Below are 21834 nucleotides of genomic sequence, written 5' to 3'. Positions count from 1 at the left end.
GGGACATCCCAAACCCACGTGGATGTGCTGCTGTGGCACCTGCTGCAGGTGACCCTGCCTGGGCAGGGGGAGGGACTGGTGATCTCCAGAGATCCATTCCAACCCTGACCACCCTGGGACTCTGTGCACGATAAAAACCCATGAACATTTTGTTTCAAGGGACTAGGGAAGGAAGCACATTAAATTGCCAGCAGGGAGGAATGGGATGTGACCCTGAGTTTCAGGGACTCACCACTGACACTCAGCGTTCTCCTGGATTCCTCTGCCAACGCTGCCAGGTCGACGTAGGCAGATCCAATGAGACGATCTGTGTCCAGGGGTCTTTCCGCCTCATTGTCCTTACCATAGGCCCACCACACCTGGATTTCCAACTTCTCCTCCCTGAAGAACCACAGCAGCCCCTGGCTCCTCCTGAGGGTCACCTTGCTGGGTTTCCTGAAGCTCACCGTGACGCTCTCCATGTCGTCGCTCAGTTCTGGCCGCCGCAGCCACGTGCAGGTGGGCTCCTGGTCGTACAGTCTGTACCTGAGGTAGCAGCGGGTGCTCTCGTGCAGGTGAGCCTGCCCGGCCAGCAGCACGCAGTGCAGGGGCAGCCACAGCCGTGGCGTGGAGACGGTCACGGACACCGGGCCGGCGCTCTGCTCCCAGTCCTCGCTGCCGTCCCCGTGCGGCTCCTCGCTGCTCCAGCCCAGGAGCCGGGCGGCCTCCAGGACGCGCTCCCTGTCACCCTGCTGGGCAAAGGCCACCGAGAGCTCCAGCCCTCCCACAACGGCCTGCAGGGCGTTGGAGCACTGTGGGGACAGCGGCGCCTCGGAGAGGGTCACTGGGAACCAGCCTGAAACACCTGCGGGAGGACAGGGCCTGTTAGACTTGTCCCAGCTTCCCAAAAATGCCACTGAGGAACAGTCACCCCTCTGGTCACCAACCAAGGACCAGAATGCCAAATAAACCTAGGGCTTAGTTCTTGTTTGGAATTTTAATAAATGATTTCTAATCTGAAATGGCAACAAGTTCCTGGCCTTCTAAAAACCTCAGCAGCAGTTCTGATCCCAAAGGATTTTCACTTCATTAACAACATCCATCTTACAATAACACTATATCCCTGGGATACCCAATTATAAAATTATGTGCTCTCATTTATTTCCGACTCTCTTCCCATTAAACACAACCTCAAAATTTTGGGCTGGAGAAAATGAGAACTTCACTGAAATTAAATCAGAAGTAACCAAGGCAAATAATAAAAACATTGTTATTATAGGGTATAATAATCCCAAACTAATACTAGATAAAAAAGATCATTAGGGGACAGATATGTGAATAATTTTTTCACAGAAATTTCACAGAATCGTCTAAAGTAGAATGGACTCAAAAGGACCATTGAGATACTTTGTAGACTGTTTAAAAAACCCCAAAAAACAACAAAAATATTAAATCCTGCTACTTCCTAATTATCTAAGACTTTTGTTTGCGGCTTTGACATTTTAAAAAGAGTCACTGGTCCTGCACTAAACACTGCAACTCATGGACCTGTCATCCTTTTTGGACTTTCTATCTAGAAAATAAGCAGCACTGAATAAAGCCCTAAGGATTTCAGATGCTGGCTTCAGCTGGCACGGAGTTAAATTTCTTCATAGTACCCCCAGAATATTCATTCAGCCACTAAACATCCTACACCCTGAAAACAAGTTTTCAAACAACCTTTATGTGACTTTCCTAATACCGGATTTTTACTGAAGACATGGGGAACATCTGAGAAAATTTTGTCTAAAAAACCCAGAAACTCCCCCCAAAACCAAAACAAGCCCCCCGAAAAAGGAATGGAAATTGTTTTAAGGAATTGCAGTAGCATTTACACAGAATGTCAGCAGCACAGCACTGCTGTGTCACCTGATCTCCTTGTCAGCAGGTCTCTGGTGGGGATCGTGACTGTCCCAAGAAGATAATCTCTGGATGTTCTGTCAGCCAGTTTGCCAGTGGCTGGAAAATAAAATGATTTTGTTAATACGCCCAACTGGCAGGGAAGGTTTAGAAGTGATTGACTGGAGGACAGCTGTAAGAGGTGAGCTTCATCACTGGGAGGTTCAAAAACTCTTTGCACAAGGGGAACAGTCTCTCCCAAAGACAATTCAGATAATTACATCTATTACAACTGCAGAGTTTCCTGCAGAGGGCTCTGAGCAACCTGACCTGCTGGAAGATGGCCTTGCTCATTGCAGGGGGAGGTGGTTCAAGTCCCAGCCCAAACTATTCCATTATTCTGTGAGTATTTTTTTAAATTCACTAAAATTAAGGGGATCTCTGCAGCAGTATTCAATCCTTGCCCCCGCTGTCCTTACCTGACTTGGTGCTCTGATGGTAGATGGAGAAAAAAACACTGCCAGACTGCAAGAGCTCCCCCAGAGAAGAGGCTTCCCCGGTGCTGTTGTGGGTGACGAGCTGGCAGAGGAAGCGCAGGCGCTGCCCGAACTCGGGGCAGAAGGAGCAGGGCACGGCCCGCGTGCGGCGCGCCCGCGCCGGCGGCAGGAAGGACGGCAGCGCGCACACGTAGGCGTTCACCCCCGTCCCTGCGTGGCACCGCACTGAGGGGCTCCTCCGGGCCACTGCCCTGCAGCCCAGGCGGGGAGAGGAAAAGAGGGAAGAGAATGCAGATAACGAATGAGGAATCTAGCAGCCAACATGCTTAAACACAGGAGAACAGATGGGACTAACAGCGAAGGTTCTAAGGCAAAATTCACGCGGGCTCTGGCCGCATAGCATTTGCACCTTTCCTTTTCCTCTGAACATACTAGGGACAGATATGAAATGGTGAGAGGAACTCATGCATTCATCACTGGTGGCTTGCTCTTATTTGTGGTTGAGAAGGTACTCAGCACCTTTAAGGATTCACTGTACTGTAGAAAAACTTCCCTGAGAACCAGCTCCAGAAAGAAAGGTCCAAAGGTCAGGCCAGATTATTTTTACAGACCAAAATTGACCAGAAAAAGGAGATAAAACTAGCAAATGGAGTAATTTACAATAAACCAGACCCAGGTACTACTCAGGTCATACACCTGAAGGATGACGGGTCTGAGGTCATTCCATTCCCTTGACTTCTCCAAGCACCATACAATAGTGATCCTCACCTTTCAGTTAGGATGGACCAGGGTCTCACAGCAACACTGAGAAAGGGTCAGGCCATGGCTCTGGAATGCCAGGAGCCATCCTTCTCTTGTGGAACTGACTCCCTCTACTCTAGCCCTTTCCTGACTCTGGAAAATCACATATTCTGGAACTAAGTCTAGCTGATACCACGCAGTGGCAGCAGAAGCCTTAAGGTGGGAAGGAACATGTTTCATTTCCTAGTCAGTTTATTGAGGTTTTCACAGTGAAATGCAATAAAACAACCCCAGCTAGCTTTTAAACAGCATCAGCAACAGCAGAACCAATGCCCAAATAGGTACCATCTTATATTAGCCAATTTTTACATCAGCCATTGGTGTAAAAAAAAAAAGTGGAAATGTAGGAAAACATGCCCTTTCAACCTGCATCCTTCTACAGAACAAATGCTACCACCCTGTACTGCAGCTTCAGGGAGCAAAATAGCTGCTGATGGTCTTTATAAAGTTATTTTCACTTTAGAGCAGGACCTACTTGGAATCTTGGTCCCTGCAGATGGAAAACTGGCCAGTAAGAATTTGATCTAATCCCATGCCTCAGCCTGCTGCCTCCAGATAAGGCTGTTTTAAGTGAAAAGTGGTTCTTTTTGAATGGGGCCTTACCTGGCTGCTGCCTGCAAACCAGCTGCCCTATGTATTTGTACAGAAAGAGAAACAGCTTGAGCAGTTTCTCTTTCTGCTGTTTTCAGGGATCGCTGATACCTCACACTCACATCCAGCAAACCTGGATTAATGAAAGAAAGGAAAGAAAGAAATGCTCAGCCCATAATGCACGTACATGCAACACGCTCAATATTCAGCTATATCTATTAACACAAAACCTACTCCATTAATGAGTATTTTTCTGATAGGATAACTCCACAAACCACTGAGACTGGCAGGGCAAGAGGCTGCGCTTCAGCTGGGCGGCAGTGTCGCCCTCCTGTGGCCCAAGCGCAGCACTGCAAGCCGGGTCCCGCAGTGTCGCACTCCTGTGGACAAAGAGCAACACTGCAAGTGCAAGTCAAGGCCAGAGTGTCGCCCTCCTGTGGACAAACAACAGCACTGCAAGACCAGGCCTGCAGTGTCGCCCTCCTGTGGCCAAACAGCAGTACTGCAAGACAAGGCTGGCAGTGCCGCCCTCCTGTGGACAAACCATAGACGTACAAGACGGGGCACGCAGTGTCGCCCTCCTGTGGCCACGCCACAGTACTGCAGGCTGTGAAGCCGCAGTGTCGCCCTCCTGTGGCCACGCCCTGGTACTGCAGGCTACGAGGCCGCTGTATCACCCTCCTCTGGCCGCGCCACAGCATTGCAGGCAACGAGGCCGGAGTGGTGCCCTCCTGTGGCCAACCCCAAGCACTACAAGCCTGGGGGCTGACTGAATTTTTTGAACGTTTGAGGGTTTCCCCTGTTTAATCACTAATTTTTTACTCATTATGGTGTTAGTGAAAGCTGGGAGGAATACCACTCCTGGTTGGTTTCAATTGCCAACGCAAATCCATATTTTTATTTGCCCTGGAGGCAAACAGACTTTTATAGAATTCGACAGAACTTTAAACAGAATCAAAACTGCTTTGGCTGGGAAAGACCCATAAAATCATAGAGCTAAATCATTCCTCCAGCACTCCCATAGCTACCTGTCCCTAAGTGCCACATCCACACACCTGTTAAATCCTACCAGGGATGGGGATTCCACCATGGCCTGGAGCAGCCTGTGCCAGGACTGGCCAGCCCACTGGGGGAAGAAATTTTCCCTAATATCAAAGCTAAATCACCTTGGCACAACTTGAGGCCATTTCCTTTGTCCTTTGCTAACACACCATCAAATACTGTTGTGCTGCTCAGATGTTTCCTCAATTGAACCTGGCTTTACCACCTGAAGGGAAAACCCACAAGCCTTGCTCACCTGAAGACTGCAGATGAAATTCCTCTGAGGAATCACTCCGGGGGACCAAGGGAAGGTTAAAAGTTTGAATCCCTATTTCTTCGCGGTGCTGCAGAGTCACCATGGCACAGAGCCGTGACAAAGGCAGGGCCCCTTTGGCAACCAGCTGGTCTCTGACATTTGGGTAATAATACCTAGTAGGACACAAAAAACCAGCATCAACATTTCTCTCAAACTGTACAGAAGTCAACTCTGAGTGTCTTCAAAGCTTAATTAGCCTCCCCAGCTACGGGAGAAAAATAAATGTATTTCCACTGAAGAAAAGAATCATTAAGTGCTTAAGCAGATAATGCTACAAATACATACTTGCACTAGTCCTAACAAGTCAACAAGCAAGAACTCCACTAAAAGTTGGCATCCCAAAGAAAAACGAGAGAAGGATCTGGCGCCAAATATTCTCTGCTTTCACTTCTCAGTAATAAATGAAAATACCTCTCTTGCAGAACAGATTTGAGGTACCAGATTGTGAATATAAAAAAATTACTCTAAACCTTTTTCTTAGTGCATTACTTGGCTTCAGCTTCATCCTAAAACAAATTCTGGCACTGTATCTTACGAACAGCTCAGAGTAATTCTTATGTGACTTTGCAAATTTTAAAAAGCCTGACTTGTTTACTGCAGAATGAACAGATTATTATCTTTTCCAAAGCTATTTGTCTTCATGGCTTCTGCTCTCCATTACTAATAATTATCTTCAGTAGCCAAAGAAGCATTTTGAATTTACAAAACACTTTTATTATTTCTCTTGTACTCAATGATTTGTATGAGGAAGAAGTGCAAATCCAGCACAATGAAATTATACTTTCAGGGTGCAATTAAGTAAAATTTAGATGCGTCAAGCATTTAAACTACTTTTGGATTGTTGTGCTGACTAAAAGATGGAAGAAAGCAAACTATTAACACACACTTTTTAAGTTATAAAAAGGAGTAATTAGGACTCTTGGTGGGGAGTAAGGCTCACAGGTTTTAAGTGCAGATAGTCATCACTAAATGTTGATGATTTTACCTTTTTTCTATCTATTATTAAAAATATCCACTCCAGAGCCAGAGATTTTTCAAGATCAGATGTACCTCTATCAGTATTGCTGTGCTATCTACAAATAATAGGACATTGTTCTGTACCTGCACCAGACTTCAAACTGGATTCCGCCTCCTGCTGCTCCTGGTGACATAAATGCACTGACCAGGAGCCTCTGGACTGGGACATCAGCAGGAACCAACAGGGAATGATGATGTTCATCATTAAAGATGGGATCAGGGACACACAAGGTGGTAGCTGTTCTAAATGGCTTTAATGTGATGCCTGGAAGTCAAGCAGAACTGGTTAAAAATGGTTGGAATTGCAGCTTTCCATCTTTTCCTGCTTGTAATAATTCAGGAGGTAGGACCCATGGACAGGGAATGAAATCCTCCTGGGACAAGGTTTGCTCTTCTGAGCTTCACTTCACAAAGCTGTTACAAGCAATCCATGCAGCCCCAGGACCCTGTGAGCCACAGCCTGGGAACTACAGCTAAAGAGGCAGTACAGAAATCCCACAGCACTTACTATGGAACCATTTTACTGAATGTCATTTTTTTTCAGTGGTGATGCAAAGCACACAACACTATGTTCTTTCCTACAATTACAATTATTTAAATATTCTTTTATAATCTGAAAAATGGTGGATTTAGATTGTATATTGGGAAGAAATTCCTCCCAATAGGAAGGTGAGGCCCTGGCACAGGTTGCCAGAGCAGCTGTGGTTGCCCCTGGATCCCTGGAAGTGTCCAAGGCCAGGTCAGACAGGGCTTGGAACAGCCTGGGACAGTGGAAGGTGTCCTTGCCATGGCAGGGGGTGTGAATGGATGGGACTTAAGGTCCCTTCCCATCTAAACCATTCTCTCAATCCTAGTGATCCAAACCAAGCAACTCTTCTGTTGGTGTATCCATGAAAATCACAGAATTGTTATGTTTGGAAAAGGCCTCTAAGATCATCAAATCCAGCTATTAACCCAGCCCTGCCATGGCCACCCAGTAAACCACATACCCAAGTGCCACATCCAAACACTTCCTGAACATTTCCAGGGATGGTGACTCCACCACTCACCTGGCCAGCTGTGCCAGGGCTCGATAACCCTGCTGATGAAGATGTTTTCCCTGATATTCAACTTAAGCCTCCCTCAGCATGACCTGGGGCCGTTTCCTCTTGTCCTGTCCCTTGCTGCCTGGCAGCAGAGCCTGATCCCCACCTGGCTGCACTCACCTGTCAGGGAGTTGTGGAGAGCAAAACAAGCACCCTGAAAGGCTTGTGCATGTAAAGCCCTTGCTGAATTTCACTGTGTACTATCTCCCTATTCCCTGCAGACCCATTCCTGCACCTTTGTTGCACTAGCAGGCACAGCCCTCTAGCACCTTTAACCCTTTAAGAGAAGGTACCATGTGAAGAGATTTGGAATGAGGTCTCTTTTTCCCACTGGGAACTTGCCACCAGCCTCAGTCAAACAAGGCTTTGAGTCCAGTGACACAGCCCAACCCCAGTTTTTCCAAGAAAATAAGCGTTCATGCTTGAAAGCTCAGAAAAACATGTCCCCCTCTTACTTAGGCAGAGGGAACACGACTAAATGATATTTAATTAAAGCAATGCTCTAAATAAGGGAAAATTATAAAACAAACTTACCATCCTCATGCAGTCCAGGTCCTTGCAGTGCACCACAGCCAGCCTCCTGAACAGGGAAATAGTACTGGATGTAGCAGTCAGCCTCTCCCCAGACTGTGGACTGCAGGGGAGTGAGTCCCTTCACACTCTCCACGTGGATCTCAAACACGTGCTCCATCAGGTGTTCCCCTCCTGGGTCCAACTGCTAACAAAAAAAAGGGGAAGCCACATGAAAGTGGTTGAGTCATCCCTGGAGGTACTTAAAAGCCACGCGAATGTAACATTTGGGGACATGGTTTAATTGTGGCCTTAGCAGGGCTGGGTTAGTGGTTGGATTCAATGAGCATAGAGGCCTTTTCCAATCTAAACAATTAGATGTGATAAGGATTTAAGAAGCCTGAGATGGGGGACAGGGAAATTATCTACCATTTTCCTCATAAAGTTTACAGAAACATTGAAAGTCTGAAAGAATTTTTTTTCCTTTCCTGCAAAGCACATACATAAAAGTTCCCAGCTATCCAACTTCAAGGTAGTGGCAAAACCCCCACAATAAGGCAGTGAGAATTAGGACTTTCTATAATTTGCTGGCTGTTTTTGTTTTTACTGGACTTGTGAAGATAGAAACAGTGGACATGCAAGGCAATAAAAACGGCATAAAGTCAAGACTGGTGAGATCAAGCTGGTAAAAAAAAGAGTATAAACAATATAATTCTGTGTACAATCTGCAGAATATAACAAAATTGGCTACAGCTCCAAGAAGAGACTGGGGATCGTTCATTTGTTAATGAACCTACTGGTAAAACCCTTTTGACATATCCTTAACAGCAAGAATGGGGTATACTGAAGAGTAAATACCAGTGTGGGTTGTGTAGCCAGATGGTCCAGGGAGTGAGGAGGACGTTGTGCGACTGGGGGCACCATTCCCTCCTCAGATTTGAGTCTCTGCAGGGCCACGATCTGCTCAGCTGATCCCATGGCCAGGGTGACCCTCAGGCTGCCGCGAGTGCTGCCCGTGAAAACGTCCACCACGGGCACGAGGCCATCCACGGCCACCACCGGGTACTGAGCCTGCAGGAGCAGATGGGAAACCCGGGGATCCCTGCAGGACAAACAAACAAAAAAGCCCCAGCATGAGCCATCTGAGTAGGAACAGCATCACACAGAACATGTTTTAGATGGGATTTTCAATGCTGATAAAAACCAGTCTATCTCTGTTCCTCTGAAATTTGTCTCACATCCCACCTTCACTCACCCATGAGCTGCTGGGTGCAAGAAGTTATTTCCAGCAAGGACAAAGGACAATTTCCCAAAACCTACCAACCAGCCTAGAGACCTGTGAACAAAGGGATGAATGGGAACAAGACTCTCATTAACACCCTGTAGCCATATGATATTTTTATGATTATAGTTATGCACCTTTGGGCATGGAAGAAAAGAGGGAACAGTGACAGCCTCCTAGAAAGATACCTAGTGGATACCCAAAAAAAATACCTAGAAAGATACCTAGAAAGAAACCCTAAAAATCTGCAATCATACACTGAAGTTATTCAAGGCCAGGTTGGATGGGGCTTGGAGCAACGCGGTTGAGTGGAAGGTGCCAGTGCCACTGGATGGGTTTTAAGGTCCCTCCCAAGCCAACCATTCTGGGATTGTAAGATACACACAAATAAACTGCAGTGGCTTACTAAAAAAATGATACAAATGACACAATAATAACTAACAAAGTAGTGGCCAGTCAGCTCCAGCACCACCTGGTTTCCACATGCCACCAGCTCTGACCAAAATAAAAGGAATAAATCCTTTGCATTAGGAAGAATTTCTTCTGTCCAGTATTTCCAAGAATTTAACTGTTTTAAGCAGGTATATTACTTAATTGAACAAGAAGCCAATAGATTAAACTCAAAAAGAACAAAGAACACAATTAAAATAGGAAGGTTTTGGAGACTTTTTGACACCCAGGCTGTGCAAACTGACAGCATCTCTATGGGATCCCTGCAGAACATAATTAGGGCAAACCCAGTCACAATATTGGAAAATTACTGATGGGAAGCCACACTTCATTCTCCTGTGTAGTCACTCTGACTTCTAGTTTTATTCCATCATAGGACCACAGGTTAAGCAGGCACCAACCCTGAGGCACCTCAGTGACTTTATTTGTCACACTCTATCTGTACTTCTGGACAAGGACAGTGTAACTCACACCCTGCTCAGTGCAGGAAAGGGCTACATGAAGCTTGGTGGGGCAAAAATGCCTTTTGCTATGGAGTGTAACTAAGAACCCTCCCACAAAACCTCCACACACCATCACCTACTTCTTTCTCTAAGCTTCAGCTAGGATATTTCCCAACCCAATAAAAAATGGGGAAAAAACCAAATTTACTTGAACGAGATGTAAAACTGATGCAGAGGGAGTTTCACTAATCCCAGCAATTTGTCAGAGCCAGGGCTTCCCAGCTTGTTCCATGCTTCAATGATCATGACATTGTTCTTCAGCCGCTCCAAGCGTTTGGAGGTCAATGAAAAAGGCATCACCTGAAAGGTTTAAAGCAGAATTAGTGCACAGAATTCACTGGAAAATATTGGCTAAGTACAGAGCATTCTGGTAAATCTACTTTATTCCAGTCTACAGAATTGTACTTTTTAGAGACAGAAGTTAAAAATCAAATGTGCATTCAACAGAGCCAAGCAGAGATGTTTCTACGTACCAAAAAAGTAATTTAACTAGGAAATGTGTTGTCAGTGGGGAATACCACACTTCCATCAGTGGGAAATGGAGAACATGTCACTTGCCTGACAAAAATTGAAGGCAGGCTGTCTCGTGCCCCAGACGACAGCGGATCTCGTTGCCTCCTCACTGCTGAGCAGTTTGCAGTTCAGATACACATTGCAGGAACTGGGGAGGCCAGAGCCTTCAGCCATGAAGTCCTTTCCATCAGGCACCATCAGGAGCACGTGCAGCAGCAAGCCCTGCTCCTCAGCTGGGGGGATGTGTGCCACCTCATCCCGGACTGGCACAGGGCACAGCGGCTGCGCGATGTCCCTGCCGCCCGCTCCCGGCCCCCGGCACTCCTCGGGGCTCCTGGTGGAGCAGGGAGGGATTCCTGCACTTCCACCCCTCCTGCTGGGCTCCTGCAGGCCCAGCTGGGCCCCTCTCAGCTGGGGAGCTGGGGCTGGGTGCCCGGCTGTGGCTGACCTGGCAGCGGCGCTGGCCACGAGCTGCAGGGACACCTGCAAGGCAAAGCACAGCTGGCCAGGTGTGCCACATCCAGAAACAAGGCATGCCACACAAACTCAGGAAAACACATCACACCTTTGGCTCCAGAACTCACCCAAGGCATTATGGTGGTTGCAAGCTACAGCTTTTCTTGTAAAATAAACTACACGTAGTTTTAAGAAACAAAATCCACGCCGGAGTGCAAAACCATACAATTACAGATGAATTATTGAATGGTCTGGGTTGGAAGGGACCTTAAACCTCACCCCACTCTTAACCCTTCACCTGCTAATACAGAGAGCTGTTTATCCTCAGAACTGTCAAATCCTTCAAACTGTTAGTGCTTCTCATTCAGAAGCTGAGCAAACTGGCAGAAACTGTGTCTGGAGAAGAAAATTCCTGAAGTGACAAGGGCAAAGAGGACCAGACCTCCATGGCAGGAGAGACCTCAGCTCTTGCCACATGTGAAGGAGCCAAAGCTCCAAGCCCTGAGTATGTGCCACTCAAGATTTGCCTGTGGAGTGGTTTCTGTATTCAAGTCCCAGCTTAATGACAACATTCCTAGACATGCAGGAGTTTCAAAATATTTCCCCAAAACGCTAAGAATAAAAAAGGGTTAATGTTATTTTATACTGGTCTTGCAAACATTTGTATCTGAGAACTGGTAAAATGAAACAAAGAGAGAAAAGAGGAGTTAGAAATAAGAGTGTGCAGTCAAAATTAGCAACAATTCAAGGCAGAGATGGTAAAACACATACCTTTAGGGGCCCAACTTGTGTGTGCTCTCCATCTTTTTCCACAGGTACGTCCCAGCTGACACTGAGCTGCTCAGCCTCAATCACCCTGCGGAGCTGAAGCGCTGCTGAGCCAATGGCCACAGCCTGAGGGTAGGTAAAGAGTTAGTTTTGCATGATTTCTATCAGAGCTAAAGAATTTTGGGGGAAGAAAAAAAGCTTTCTGGCTCCCACTCCCACTCCCAATGTCAGTTGTACCAACAGGGATTTAGGAAATTTCCTCTACTTCCAATTCCAAGTCTCACTAGAACAGTAAGACAAATTTTCCTGGAACGTACTGTAAACAATTCCAGATTAATGCAATAATTGAATAACCTAAATCCTAGTAAATGAGCACAATTTCCATACTGAGAGGTGCAATTTACTCCTCCATGAAAAGATAAGCAGATATCCTTGGTGCTGATTAAAACAACATAAGCTGAGCTAACCACTCTCACCATCTCCATCACAGGCAGATGGCTATGCAAATCATCTTATCAGATAGAAATATACCTTTTCCCCCCCAAAATGCACAAATTACAGCTGCTTTTCACAGCTTAAGCAACAGTCTAAAAGATGAGGGAAGTACTTTTTTTTTTTTTTTGCTTGCCAGTCTCAGTCTCAGAAAAGCCTTTAATGAAGTGACACGAGTGACAAGCCTGGAGCAGTGAATGGTCCTGGCCCCAAGGCTGCCAGAGCTCCAGAAGTGTTTGGACAGCACTCCCAGGGATGCACAGGGTGGGACTGCTGGGGTGTCTCTGCAGGGCCAGGGGCTGGGCTGGTGATGCTGTGGGTCCCCCAGAATGTTCTGTGATTCTCTGAAGCCTCAGCAGCAATCAGTGTAATGTCATTTTCCCCCCCAATATCTGACTGTCTGCACTGTGCCTGTGGGAAGTGGAAATGCAAAGAATTCCTTTGCTTTTTAATACACAAAGAAGGAACAATTTGTAGTAAATACCTTTTTCTGTGTGCTTTTTCTCATGTAGATTTTAAAAGCCAGGTCAGAGCCCCACCAGTGCTCCATCATCCTTTCCCCCAGCCACACAGGGAACACAGACTGCTGCTGGAACTTCACCACTGCAAGGAAGACAGGAGCACAAATATCCAAAATTATCGGATATAAATAAACTTTCTCCTGTAGAGTGTTGTTACAAACACAATAATTTAATTCTGCATTGTTTATTAACACCAATAAAGTAAACTGGTTTTCATTTTTGAAGGCCAGCAAACAGCAGAAGGCCAGCAGGACAAAATTAAGATTATGAATTCATAGATAACTAATAAAAACAATTAATAAATTATCAAACAAATTAATATAAACCAACATTATAACAATACATAAAGACTTCAGGTGACACCACCTCTCTGTATGCAGTAAGAGCTGTCCTTCCTCAGCGGGAGAACCCTGCCTCATTTTAACTAACAGAGATCAAGAGGGCTCTTGAGGAAGGCAAAGCTGAGCTGTAAGAAAAATCACAGCTTCAGGAAAACAGGAGGGTCTGCAAGCAGAGACAGAACCAATTTGCATTCAGTCTGGAAAGGAGTACAAGAAGTACAATGACAGTGTTCACAAAGGATAAGGAAATATTCTTGTGATGACAAAAATGCAAGTTACACCAAAGGAAATGTCCAACTGAATGCCCAGCTCTTCCCCACCTTGTCTGGGATGGCTATGGAATCTTCCTCATTAGGCATATTTAATAAATGACATAAACAGCTCTCAGGAAGGATAATGCTACAGTGCATTGACTTGAAGTCTTCTTCAAATTATTTTCTATTTTATAACCTATTTTTCTAGGTCCCAAAAAGCTGGACTCCACACAAGGCAAAGGCCAGAAGGATGGATGAGTTTTGGATTCCAAAGGTTGTATTACAGAAGTTCAGAAGAAACAGATGTTTTCTCTGGCCACAAATGGAGAATTCTAGGAGAACTTAGAATCTCTCAAGTGCCACTCAGAAAGGTGCAATGCCAATGAATGACCACATGGGAGAGGCATTTGAAAGTCACCCTGGCACTCCAATTTCTGGGAAGACTGGGCAGGGAGCACCTTGCTCACCCAGCATTCTCTGCTCAGTGGGCACAGAAACAGAAATTGTTCTCAGAGACACAAACACTGGTGACTCTCAGTACAAAGATTAATGTCTGCTCATTTGAGCACAGGACTGGAGATTCCCTGGACCCAGCAGATTTTGTGAGCTATTGGAGATACTACAGGACATACTTCAACACCTGGGGAATTATTTATTTGGGCTGCAAGTAGCTCTGATGTTTCTAAAAGTACTTGATCATCCTCCCACTACTGCAGAAAGAATACTGGCTTTATGTTCAAAAGAAGAATGGGCTTACTAACTTGTTCTTTCCTTAGGAAAAGAAATTTGAAAATCCCAGTATGAATACCTCTTGGAAGAAAAAAAATATTTAAAACTCACTTGGCTTCCCTCTCCATGAGAGGATCATTCCCCCATGTGCAGCACAGCAACTAATCATACTCTGATTTTCAGGAGCAAAGGAAATATGTGGAAAACACTACTAAATAATTTCTAAGGGATGGGGTCAACAAAACTAAATCTAAGGGGGGAAAATGATGCTCTTACCATCATCTGTGATTTTACTTGAGGCTACTCGAATTGCTTCTGTAGCTATGGAGACCTGTCCCTTTCCATCCTTGGAGACCCTCACAGGAAAGTGGTACTCCACAAAGAAGGTGCTGTGAATAAAAAAGTGGGAGGGTGACCACAGTCCACCAAGAATCTGACGTGAGTCATGAAACTGAACACAGCAGGCAAGTTCCAGATTCACAGCTGACTGCAACACTCTTTTTTCTAGGATAATTTAAACACCAATTCCATTAATTCCTTCCACAGATTATCTATGTGCCAGATCCTCCTCCAATAAACTCCCTTTTGTTTCCAGTGTGCTGCCAGGCACAAAGGACATCTGCAGCTCCCCAAAACCCTGGGAAAGGCACAGCCTGAGGTGAGCCCACATCAGGATAAATCAGTCACACCTCTAACTTTCCCAGCTTGGAAATTTGTTGGGATACAATCTCCTCAGAGGAGCAGAAGCCTCAGCAGCCTGGAGAGCCTGGGGAAGCTGCACTGCACAGGAGAGCTCAGGGAGATCTGCCCTGAAGGCACAGCAAACAAGCAGGAATAAACAATTCCCCCTTACCACTTATGGACAGACATGGGCCGTGGAGGCTTCCCCAGCAAACCTTTCCTCCTGGGGGAGGTCTGGATGCTCTCAGGAGGGATTCTCAGGCTTTCTATGGTGACTCTGGCCAGGTGTACTCGCTGCAGCAATGCCAACCTGTCTGCACCCAAGGATGTGAGAAGAGACATTTCTCTGTGGTCTTCTGGAGGAGCAGTGGGAGAGCAGCTGGAGACACAGAAATGAGGTTCAGGACTGCAGAAACATTCTTGACATGACCAGAATGAAGGGGGAATTGTAGCTTGGTGGGAATGTTACTTAAAAACTGCCCAAGGTTCACTAAAGTATACATTTAAAATATATTTTTACTACAAATTTAGTGGTCTCTGTAATTCTCTGTAACAAAAATCTTACAATATCTGGGGTCCAAAACTGAAAAAAACCAACCCAGAAACTGCATGTTCCACATTGCTGATCTGAATCCTAACTCTTCAAAAAGAAAAGCTTCATTTCATGCCATGTACAAAAGCAGGGAGATGATACAGTTATAGACAAGTCTCTGCTGCAGAGGAACAGCAACAGGATTTTTGTCATAGTTTTAAATCTCATTTGTGTCATTTGCAAGACTTGAGTTGCAAATGATTTTGTGTTGGTTCCTCTGGGGATATGAATTTTACCTGACGTAAAAACAGCAGTGTCAGTCACAAAAATAATCAGAAATAATTGTTTGGAGCTAAAAGGGAAATAAAAATAGTCACAAAACCTTTACATTTACTGAACTGTACAAGATAAACTTGAAAACTGAACACTTTTACTGGTTCCATACGAAAAAAAAAGAGAATTCAGTTTCGATGAGGTAAACCAAAAGTCACTGTTGTAACTACCTGGGTTTAGTTTCTGTCACATTCTGGTCAAAGGCATGAAAATCCTTCTGTGGACTCACTGGAGCTGCTTTTTTGGCAGTGTCTGCCTTGGATGCTTTTTTTGAGGCTTTAACATCATCATCACTGAGGAAATCACTCAAACTGGAATCAGATTTCTAAAGCAGAAATAATGCACACAAATAAGAAGTTAATTATCATTGTACAGAGTTCCATAATGGTCACAATACATAAATGGAAAACAACTTGTGCATTGCATCTATTGAAACAATTAAAATGGTACCAAAATTTCAGGGATTTAAAAAACAAAAAGTGTCCCTGGACAGCTCAATTGCAGCAACTTCCAAACTCAATGCTTGACTTTGTAGTCTTAACAATCTTCTTTTAATAAAAATAATTTCAAGCAATGTACACAGGTACTCACAAGCATTTGCATGATACTTATAGCTTATCCAGCTCTAAAACACTGAAATCTGTCGTTTTCCTGATCATGCAAACTTCCTGCACAGCACATTAGGGAAGGCACGTTTTCCTGTGGATCCCCACTTACAGGGGCTGTGTAGAAGAGCCTCTCCAGCAGACTCTGGTCGTAGTGGGGATCCCCCAGCTCACTGTCGTACACCTCGCTGCCGAGGGACAGGGAATCCCACAGGGAGCCCGTCTGGTCCCAAAGCTGCCCCGGGGAGAAATCAGCACTGTGGGTACAGGAGAGAGAAACCTCAGTGTGCCAAGCTCTGCAGGCAGTCCCCAAGGGACGTGGAGAGAATTTTACCCTGGATTTGGGCCATGCTGGCTCCAGGCAGGGGCAGACTGTGCTCCCACAGCACGTCTGTGAGCCAGCCTGAGGGGTGAAATGGGGACAAATCCCTGTCCCCAGAGGAAAGCAGTGTGTGGGAAGGGAGGGACAGTCTGGGTGACAGCAGATCTCTGCACATCACCCAGTCCAAACCCTGCTCAAAGGGAATGAAATGCAAATAAAAAGTTGTCCAGACGGATTCTGGGTGTCTTGGAAGCTGCAGATTCCACAACCTCTTGGAGCAACCGACTCCAGACCTTGATGATTTTTATCACTAAATATACCTATGAATATCAACCTCTGATTTTTACCCTTCACTGCTTTATAACTTCTGGAATGCTTTAAGATACCAGTGATACTTAAGGACAGTTTACTTTGATTAAAAAAAACCTCCAAGCTATACCTGAGTAGTAGGTGCAAATACAAGTGTCTTTGGATACAAGCTGGGGTTAATTTGGCTTGAGAGTTTTCTCTGTGCTGTGAGCTTAAAATCATTTTATGATCTGCAACATTACAGTGCTATCCACTGATAAACCACAGTGAAAAAATAAGTGTAGGGCACAAGAAACATGAACCTTAAATTCTGAACCATATCTGACCCAGAAGTTGTGTGCTCAGGGTGCAGATGTGGACACAACAGAAACATCATTTATGCTATGCAAAATGAGAGGAAAATGTCCATTTAATAACTGGAGAAAGATTAAAAATAGCTACAGTTTCTTATTAGTTTTAATTTACAGAGTGTTTCCTCTCCCAAGAAACAAGGTATTTGTTTTATGTGCTTACTTTATGTAACACTTTAGGCCACAACACTTATTCAGTAACTTGGTTTTATGAAAGATCGTGGCTAATCTTTCTGACATCACTTCCACACCAAGTGGCTTGGTGCTATCCAGGTTGTCATGCACTAAAGCTGAGTTATAAAACACCTCCATCACTTGCACACATGTCACTGGTTACATTCCCAAAAATGTGGGCAACTTGAAGGGTCAAGAGACACTTTTCACAATGGTCAGACAAGGACAATTTTGCAGAAGCCTCCAGTGCATCACACTCACCTGCCCAAGAGCAACTGGATTGCTCTTTCTTCAGAGTTTAGGTCAAACTGCTGATCTGAAACTTCAGATCCAAGGTGATGGGGATCTCCAGGAGTGGGCACCAAACTGGACTTCAAGCCTTTTGGGTTCCTGGGCAACAGCAATGGAAGCACAGACAGCAGAAAAAGGAAAAATAAAGACATTAAGGCATGCTCAAGATGAATCCATTAATCGGTCTATCAGTTTTTTTCTGCAATGTCCAAAATGAGCTACTTTTAACACAAATACAAATAGTTTGTGCTGAAAGAAATGAAATTGAGTTGGCAATAGCATCACTGACTATCAAAGACAATGTCATTGCTTTCTGGTTATCACAGAATAACAGGCAATACTCATATTTTTACGAAGGAAAGCCAAGAAATCCAAGTTTCTTTTCTCCTAAGAGAAACCCATGTATTTAGGTCATCAATTACTTAAACTTTTCTCAAAAACTGTTTTTTGTGATGCAGTGCCATTTCACTGGCACTGTCTTGCACTACTCTTATTCCCTACAAAAATGTGTATTTCCTTGACAAATAACTTAGAACTAATTACAAATATAGTAAGAAATGAAATTAAAATCAATTACTTAAATCAAGTCTTACTACATGAAGATTAAGATGGATTCACAAAATTCAGACATTTATTCACAGGTAGAAATTAACTTCCCATTTGAATGATGTGGTGCTTTCACCCTAAATGAATTCTAAAACACATCCTATGAATCTCAGAATCTACAATTTTTGGATAAAGCCCCAAAATTTATGGTTTGGAGCTTGAATCTCACTTCCCCCAGTCCAAACTCACTTTGCTGGTGCTTCAAAATTGTCTCTCTCTATAAAATGAGACATTTTATTCAGTTCAATCTCCATGTCTGGGCTGGACTTCATTGCAGAAACAACCATGGCATCACGGAGTTTACTGCCCTGATCCAGGAGAGCTGGGAAACAAGCAGAGGGATTACATTTCAGCACTCAAATGCATTCTAAAAGCCATGTGGAGACACAATCAATGTGTCAGCTACAGTCAAGAAACCTGTTTTCTGCTGTTAAAAAGAGATCTTGGTGCACTGGGGATTAAATATGTTTTATACACCAGAAAACAGCTCAGGTGGGAGTGAGGAGAGGGATCCTCCATCAGTCTCCCACTCCACTGCACACAAGGAATTTGTCTGCACACAGGGTCAGGTGCTGAAGGGCATTATTAGGATAATTTAGGGAAGAGCAGGATGTCTAATTTTTGTTATTTTCTGTAAATATGGAACTCCAAAGACAGCACATATGGAGACACGCCCTTCTCCAATGCTGGGAAAGCCTTTTTGGATTAGTGCAGCAAGAGGGGGCGAAGTCTCTCTTTCCCTTCAGAAAACCTGACAGATACTCAGAAAACCAGACAGGCAGAGGAAATACCATCTGCAGTGAAAGGTGGGAGACGAGGCAGGCTGCACACAAACCTGAGAGCAGGTCCTTTGTGGCTGGGTTGTGCGCAGAGAGCACCCATGTGCCGCCCCTGGGAAGCGCCTTGGGATCGGCACTGGTGGGGAACGACAGGGGCTGACCCTCAGGGCTCATTTTCACATCTTCATCTGGCAAAATCCCATGGGGATGAGGAGCAGGAAACGTGTCCTTCATGTTTTCAGAGTTCTCTTGGTACAGCAAATGGTCCTTTCCTCTAGGGAAAAATGAAACTGTGTTTCAGTGACATGTCCAGAGGGTGGGTAAAGGGATTCAGAACTCTGCAAATTCTCCAAAAGGAAACAGGACATGTTATTTTAATGATTCCTCACCTGCCACTGAGACCACCAGAGAGACCCACCCAAGCTGCAAGTAAAAGATTAAAAAAAAAAGCTTTTTAAAAGATATTTTTTACAAGAGTACGTTGTGACAGGATGAGGGGGATCAGATCCCCACTCACTGCCAGGGTAGGTTTAGATAAGATATCAGGAGAAAGTTTTGGTGGACCACAGTGAGACTCTGGCACAGGTTCCCCAGAGAAGCTGTGGCTGCCTCATCCATGTCCACGGCCAGGAGCAACCTGGGATAGTGGAAGGTGTTCTGGCAGCAGGGCTGAAATGAGATGAGCCTTAAGATCCCTTCCAGCCCAAATTATTCAGTGATTCGATTATTTGAGACACATCTTGTGTGGTCTTGCATGACTTGAACTAAGTCAACCTAAGAAGCAAATTTTTATCAGAAAAGAAATTGTCCCTGTCACCTTGGAAACCCTCAACACCCTGGATTTCATATAAAATGTATGTTTGAAAAGATCAAGCATCCCATAACTCACAAGTGTACTGCCAGCATTTAAAAATTCTGTGTGCACTGCAAAATAAACCAGAGCTTTGTCATGTTGAAAACAGAAAAAAGGGTACCTAGGAGATGTGGCTTTGCTGTTGTCAACAGACTCCTCCTGTTGAACAGTCCCCTGGGCGTGCCTGGGCTGCTGGGATGGAGCAGGAGGCTGGCACTTGCTGCTTCCCTGGGCAGCAGCAACACCTGACCCTCCTTGCGTGGCTGGCACACAGGTGCTGGGGCCATACAGCTCTGGCAGAGGCTCTAGAACCAGTGACACCTGGGAGACAAGATGGGGAAATATCACTTTGTTCTTTTCCTATCCAAGTGCAGAAAACACTGCATTCAACTTCACCTGTTGTGCAATGGAAAATTGCTAATTTTCTACATAAAGCCATATTTACATTACACAGCTATGTTACATATTCACAACTACTTGTTTCTTGTTCCACGTTTTCAAATCCAGTCAACTGCCTTTCATAATCAATTTTCCAGATCCAGTTCTGTCTGCAAGACAAAACTTTCTTAATTCCAGATGTCAAAATCTTCTATTATTCCAGCCCAGTGAAGTGTAAGGACCAAATATCCATTTTAAATCCACTGCCAATACTCACTCTCAGTGTAGAGATGACCACATGTTCCTCGTAAAGCTCAACTACCCCACATCCCTCTAAGCAAAATGAAGCCAACACCACCATTATTTGTTTTTTTTTTTCCATTTCTTACCTTAGCTCAGAAATGCCTTGGAGAGAGTGTGCCACGTACAGCTTGACCCTGCACCTGATTATGCCAGTGTCACAGCACATAATTTATAGTAATATTATATTATCATTTCATAATGAGCAAGGACATCAAGGCTACCTGCAGCTCTCCGAGTTTCTCCGATGTTGGTGACACCACAGCAAAGGAGCCTTTGATGGGGTGGCTGGGGGACAGCTGGGACAGCTTCGTGATCTGTGCCCTGCCAAGGGGCAGGTGCTCACGCTTGGTTAGAACCTCCAGGACAAGAACTCCCATATCTGCAAAAATCAGGAGCACCTTCAGGTCACAGTCACAAGTCACACTTTTTTGGCTAAAATTACAGAAATGCCAGAGGTTAACGTTATGTCCTATTACGATAACGGGGCAGCAGGTAAAGAAGGGTCAATGCAGACATTATTACTTGGCAGTAAATGATGATGAATAAGTATTTGGGATTTGGAACAAGGATTCCCAGGATGAATAAGTATTTGGAAGAAGGATTCGCAGGAAAGGAACGCTTAGGGCAGGACAAAGGGGAATGAACGGCTTACCACTGCTGGAGGGGAATGAATGGCTTACCATGCCCAGGCCAGCCCGTTCCGCCCGGCCCGGGAACAAACCGCTCCGGACGCCCCGCCTGCCCTGCCCCGGCACCCCCGGAGCCCCCGTCCCGCCGCCCCAGCGCGGTCCCAGCGCGGTGTCCCGGCGCGTCCGTACCTGCCAGGTACGCGGCGAGCTGCCGGGGCCCGCAGCGCACGGCGAAGCGGGCGCAGGTGCGGCCCGCGGGCTGCCCGGCCCGGCCGGCGGGCTGCAGCACGGTGCCGCCCGAGCTCTCGCCCCACCAGCGCAGCCGCACCACGGCGGCGGGCTGCGGGCCGGCCCACAGCACGCGGGGCACGGAGCAGCGCAGCCAGCAGCGCGCCGGGCCCCGCACCAGCGGCGGCAGGCTGGCGGCAGCGGCGGCGGGGTCGCCGGGACCTGCGGGGACAGGCGGCGTCAGCGGCCCGTACATGCCCCCGGGCACCGCGCCGCTCCCCGCCCCACCGCTGCACGCCTCTGTCCCCGCCGCGCCCCCCGAGCCCCGCCGTGCCGCCCGTCCCGCCGCGCACCTCCCCTCCGCCGCATCCCGCCCGCGCCTCCCGCCCGGCAACCGCCGCGGCGGCGGGGACTACTGCTCCCGTGCTGCCCCGCGG

The 21834-nt window shown here is 46.0% G+C and overlaps 1 protein-coding gene across 1 annotated transcript in view; it reads right to left on the bottom strand.

The window, feature by feature from the left end:
- The window catches only part of C2CD3 (C2 domain containing 3 centriole elongation regulator), a 36624-nt gene that overhangs the window by 14538 nt on the left and 252 nt on the right, over positions 1 to 21834 (bottom strand). Inside the window, 23 exon segments of the mRNA XM_063150276.1 lie at positions 233 to 844; positions 1888 to 1977; positions 2337 to 2605; positions 3759 to 3879; positions 5044 to 5216; positions 6205 to 6385; positions 7740 to 7923; positions 8574 to 8817; positions 10099 to 10250; positions 10509 to 10946; positions 11691 to 11813; positions 12664 to 12782; positions 14301 to 14413; positions 14878 to 15084; positions 15741 to 15895; positions 16288 to 16432; positions 17592 to 17720; positions 18417 to 18549; positions 19063 to 19280; positions 19981 to 20180; positions 20762 to 20919; positions 21359 to 21619; positions 21751 to 21823. Coding sequence (XP_063006346.1) covers positions 233 to 844; positions 1888 to 1977; positions 2337 to 2605; positions 3759 to 3879; positions 5044 to 5216; positions 6205 to 6385; positions 7740 to 7923; positions 8574 to 8817; positions 10099 to 10250; positions 10509 to 10946; positions 11691 to 11813; positions 12664 to 12782; positions 14301 to 14413; positions 14878 to 15084; positions 15741 to 15895; positions 16288 to 16432; positions 17592 to 17720; positions 18417 to 18549; positions 19063 to 19280; positions 19981 to 20180; positions 20762 to 20919; positions 21359 to 21619; positions 21751 to 21823 — 4498 coding nt within the window.

Source organism: Melospiza melodia, chromosome 2, assembly GCF_035770615.1.
Source record: "Melospiza melodia melodia isolate bMelMel2 chromosome 2, bMelMel2.pri, whole genome shotgun sequence".
NCBI lineage: Eukaryota > Metazoa > Chordata > Aves > Passeriformes > Passerellidae > Melospiza > Melospiza melodia.
Note: the sequence above shows the minus strand (reverse complement) of the source record. Positions and strands in the feature narration are given on the sequence as shown.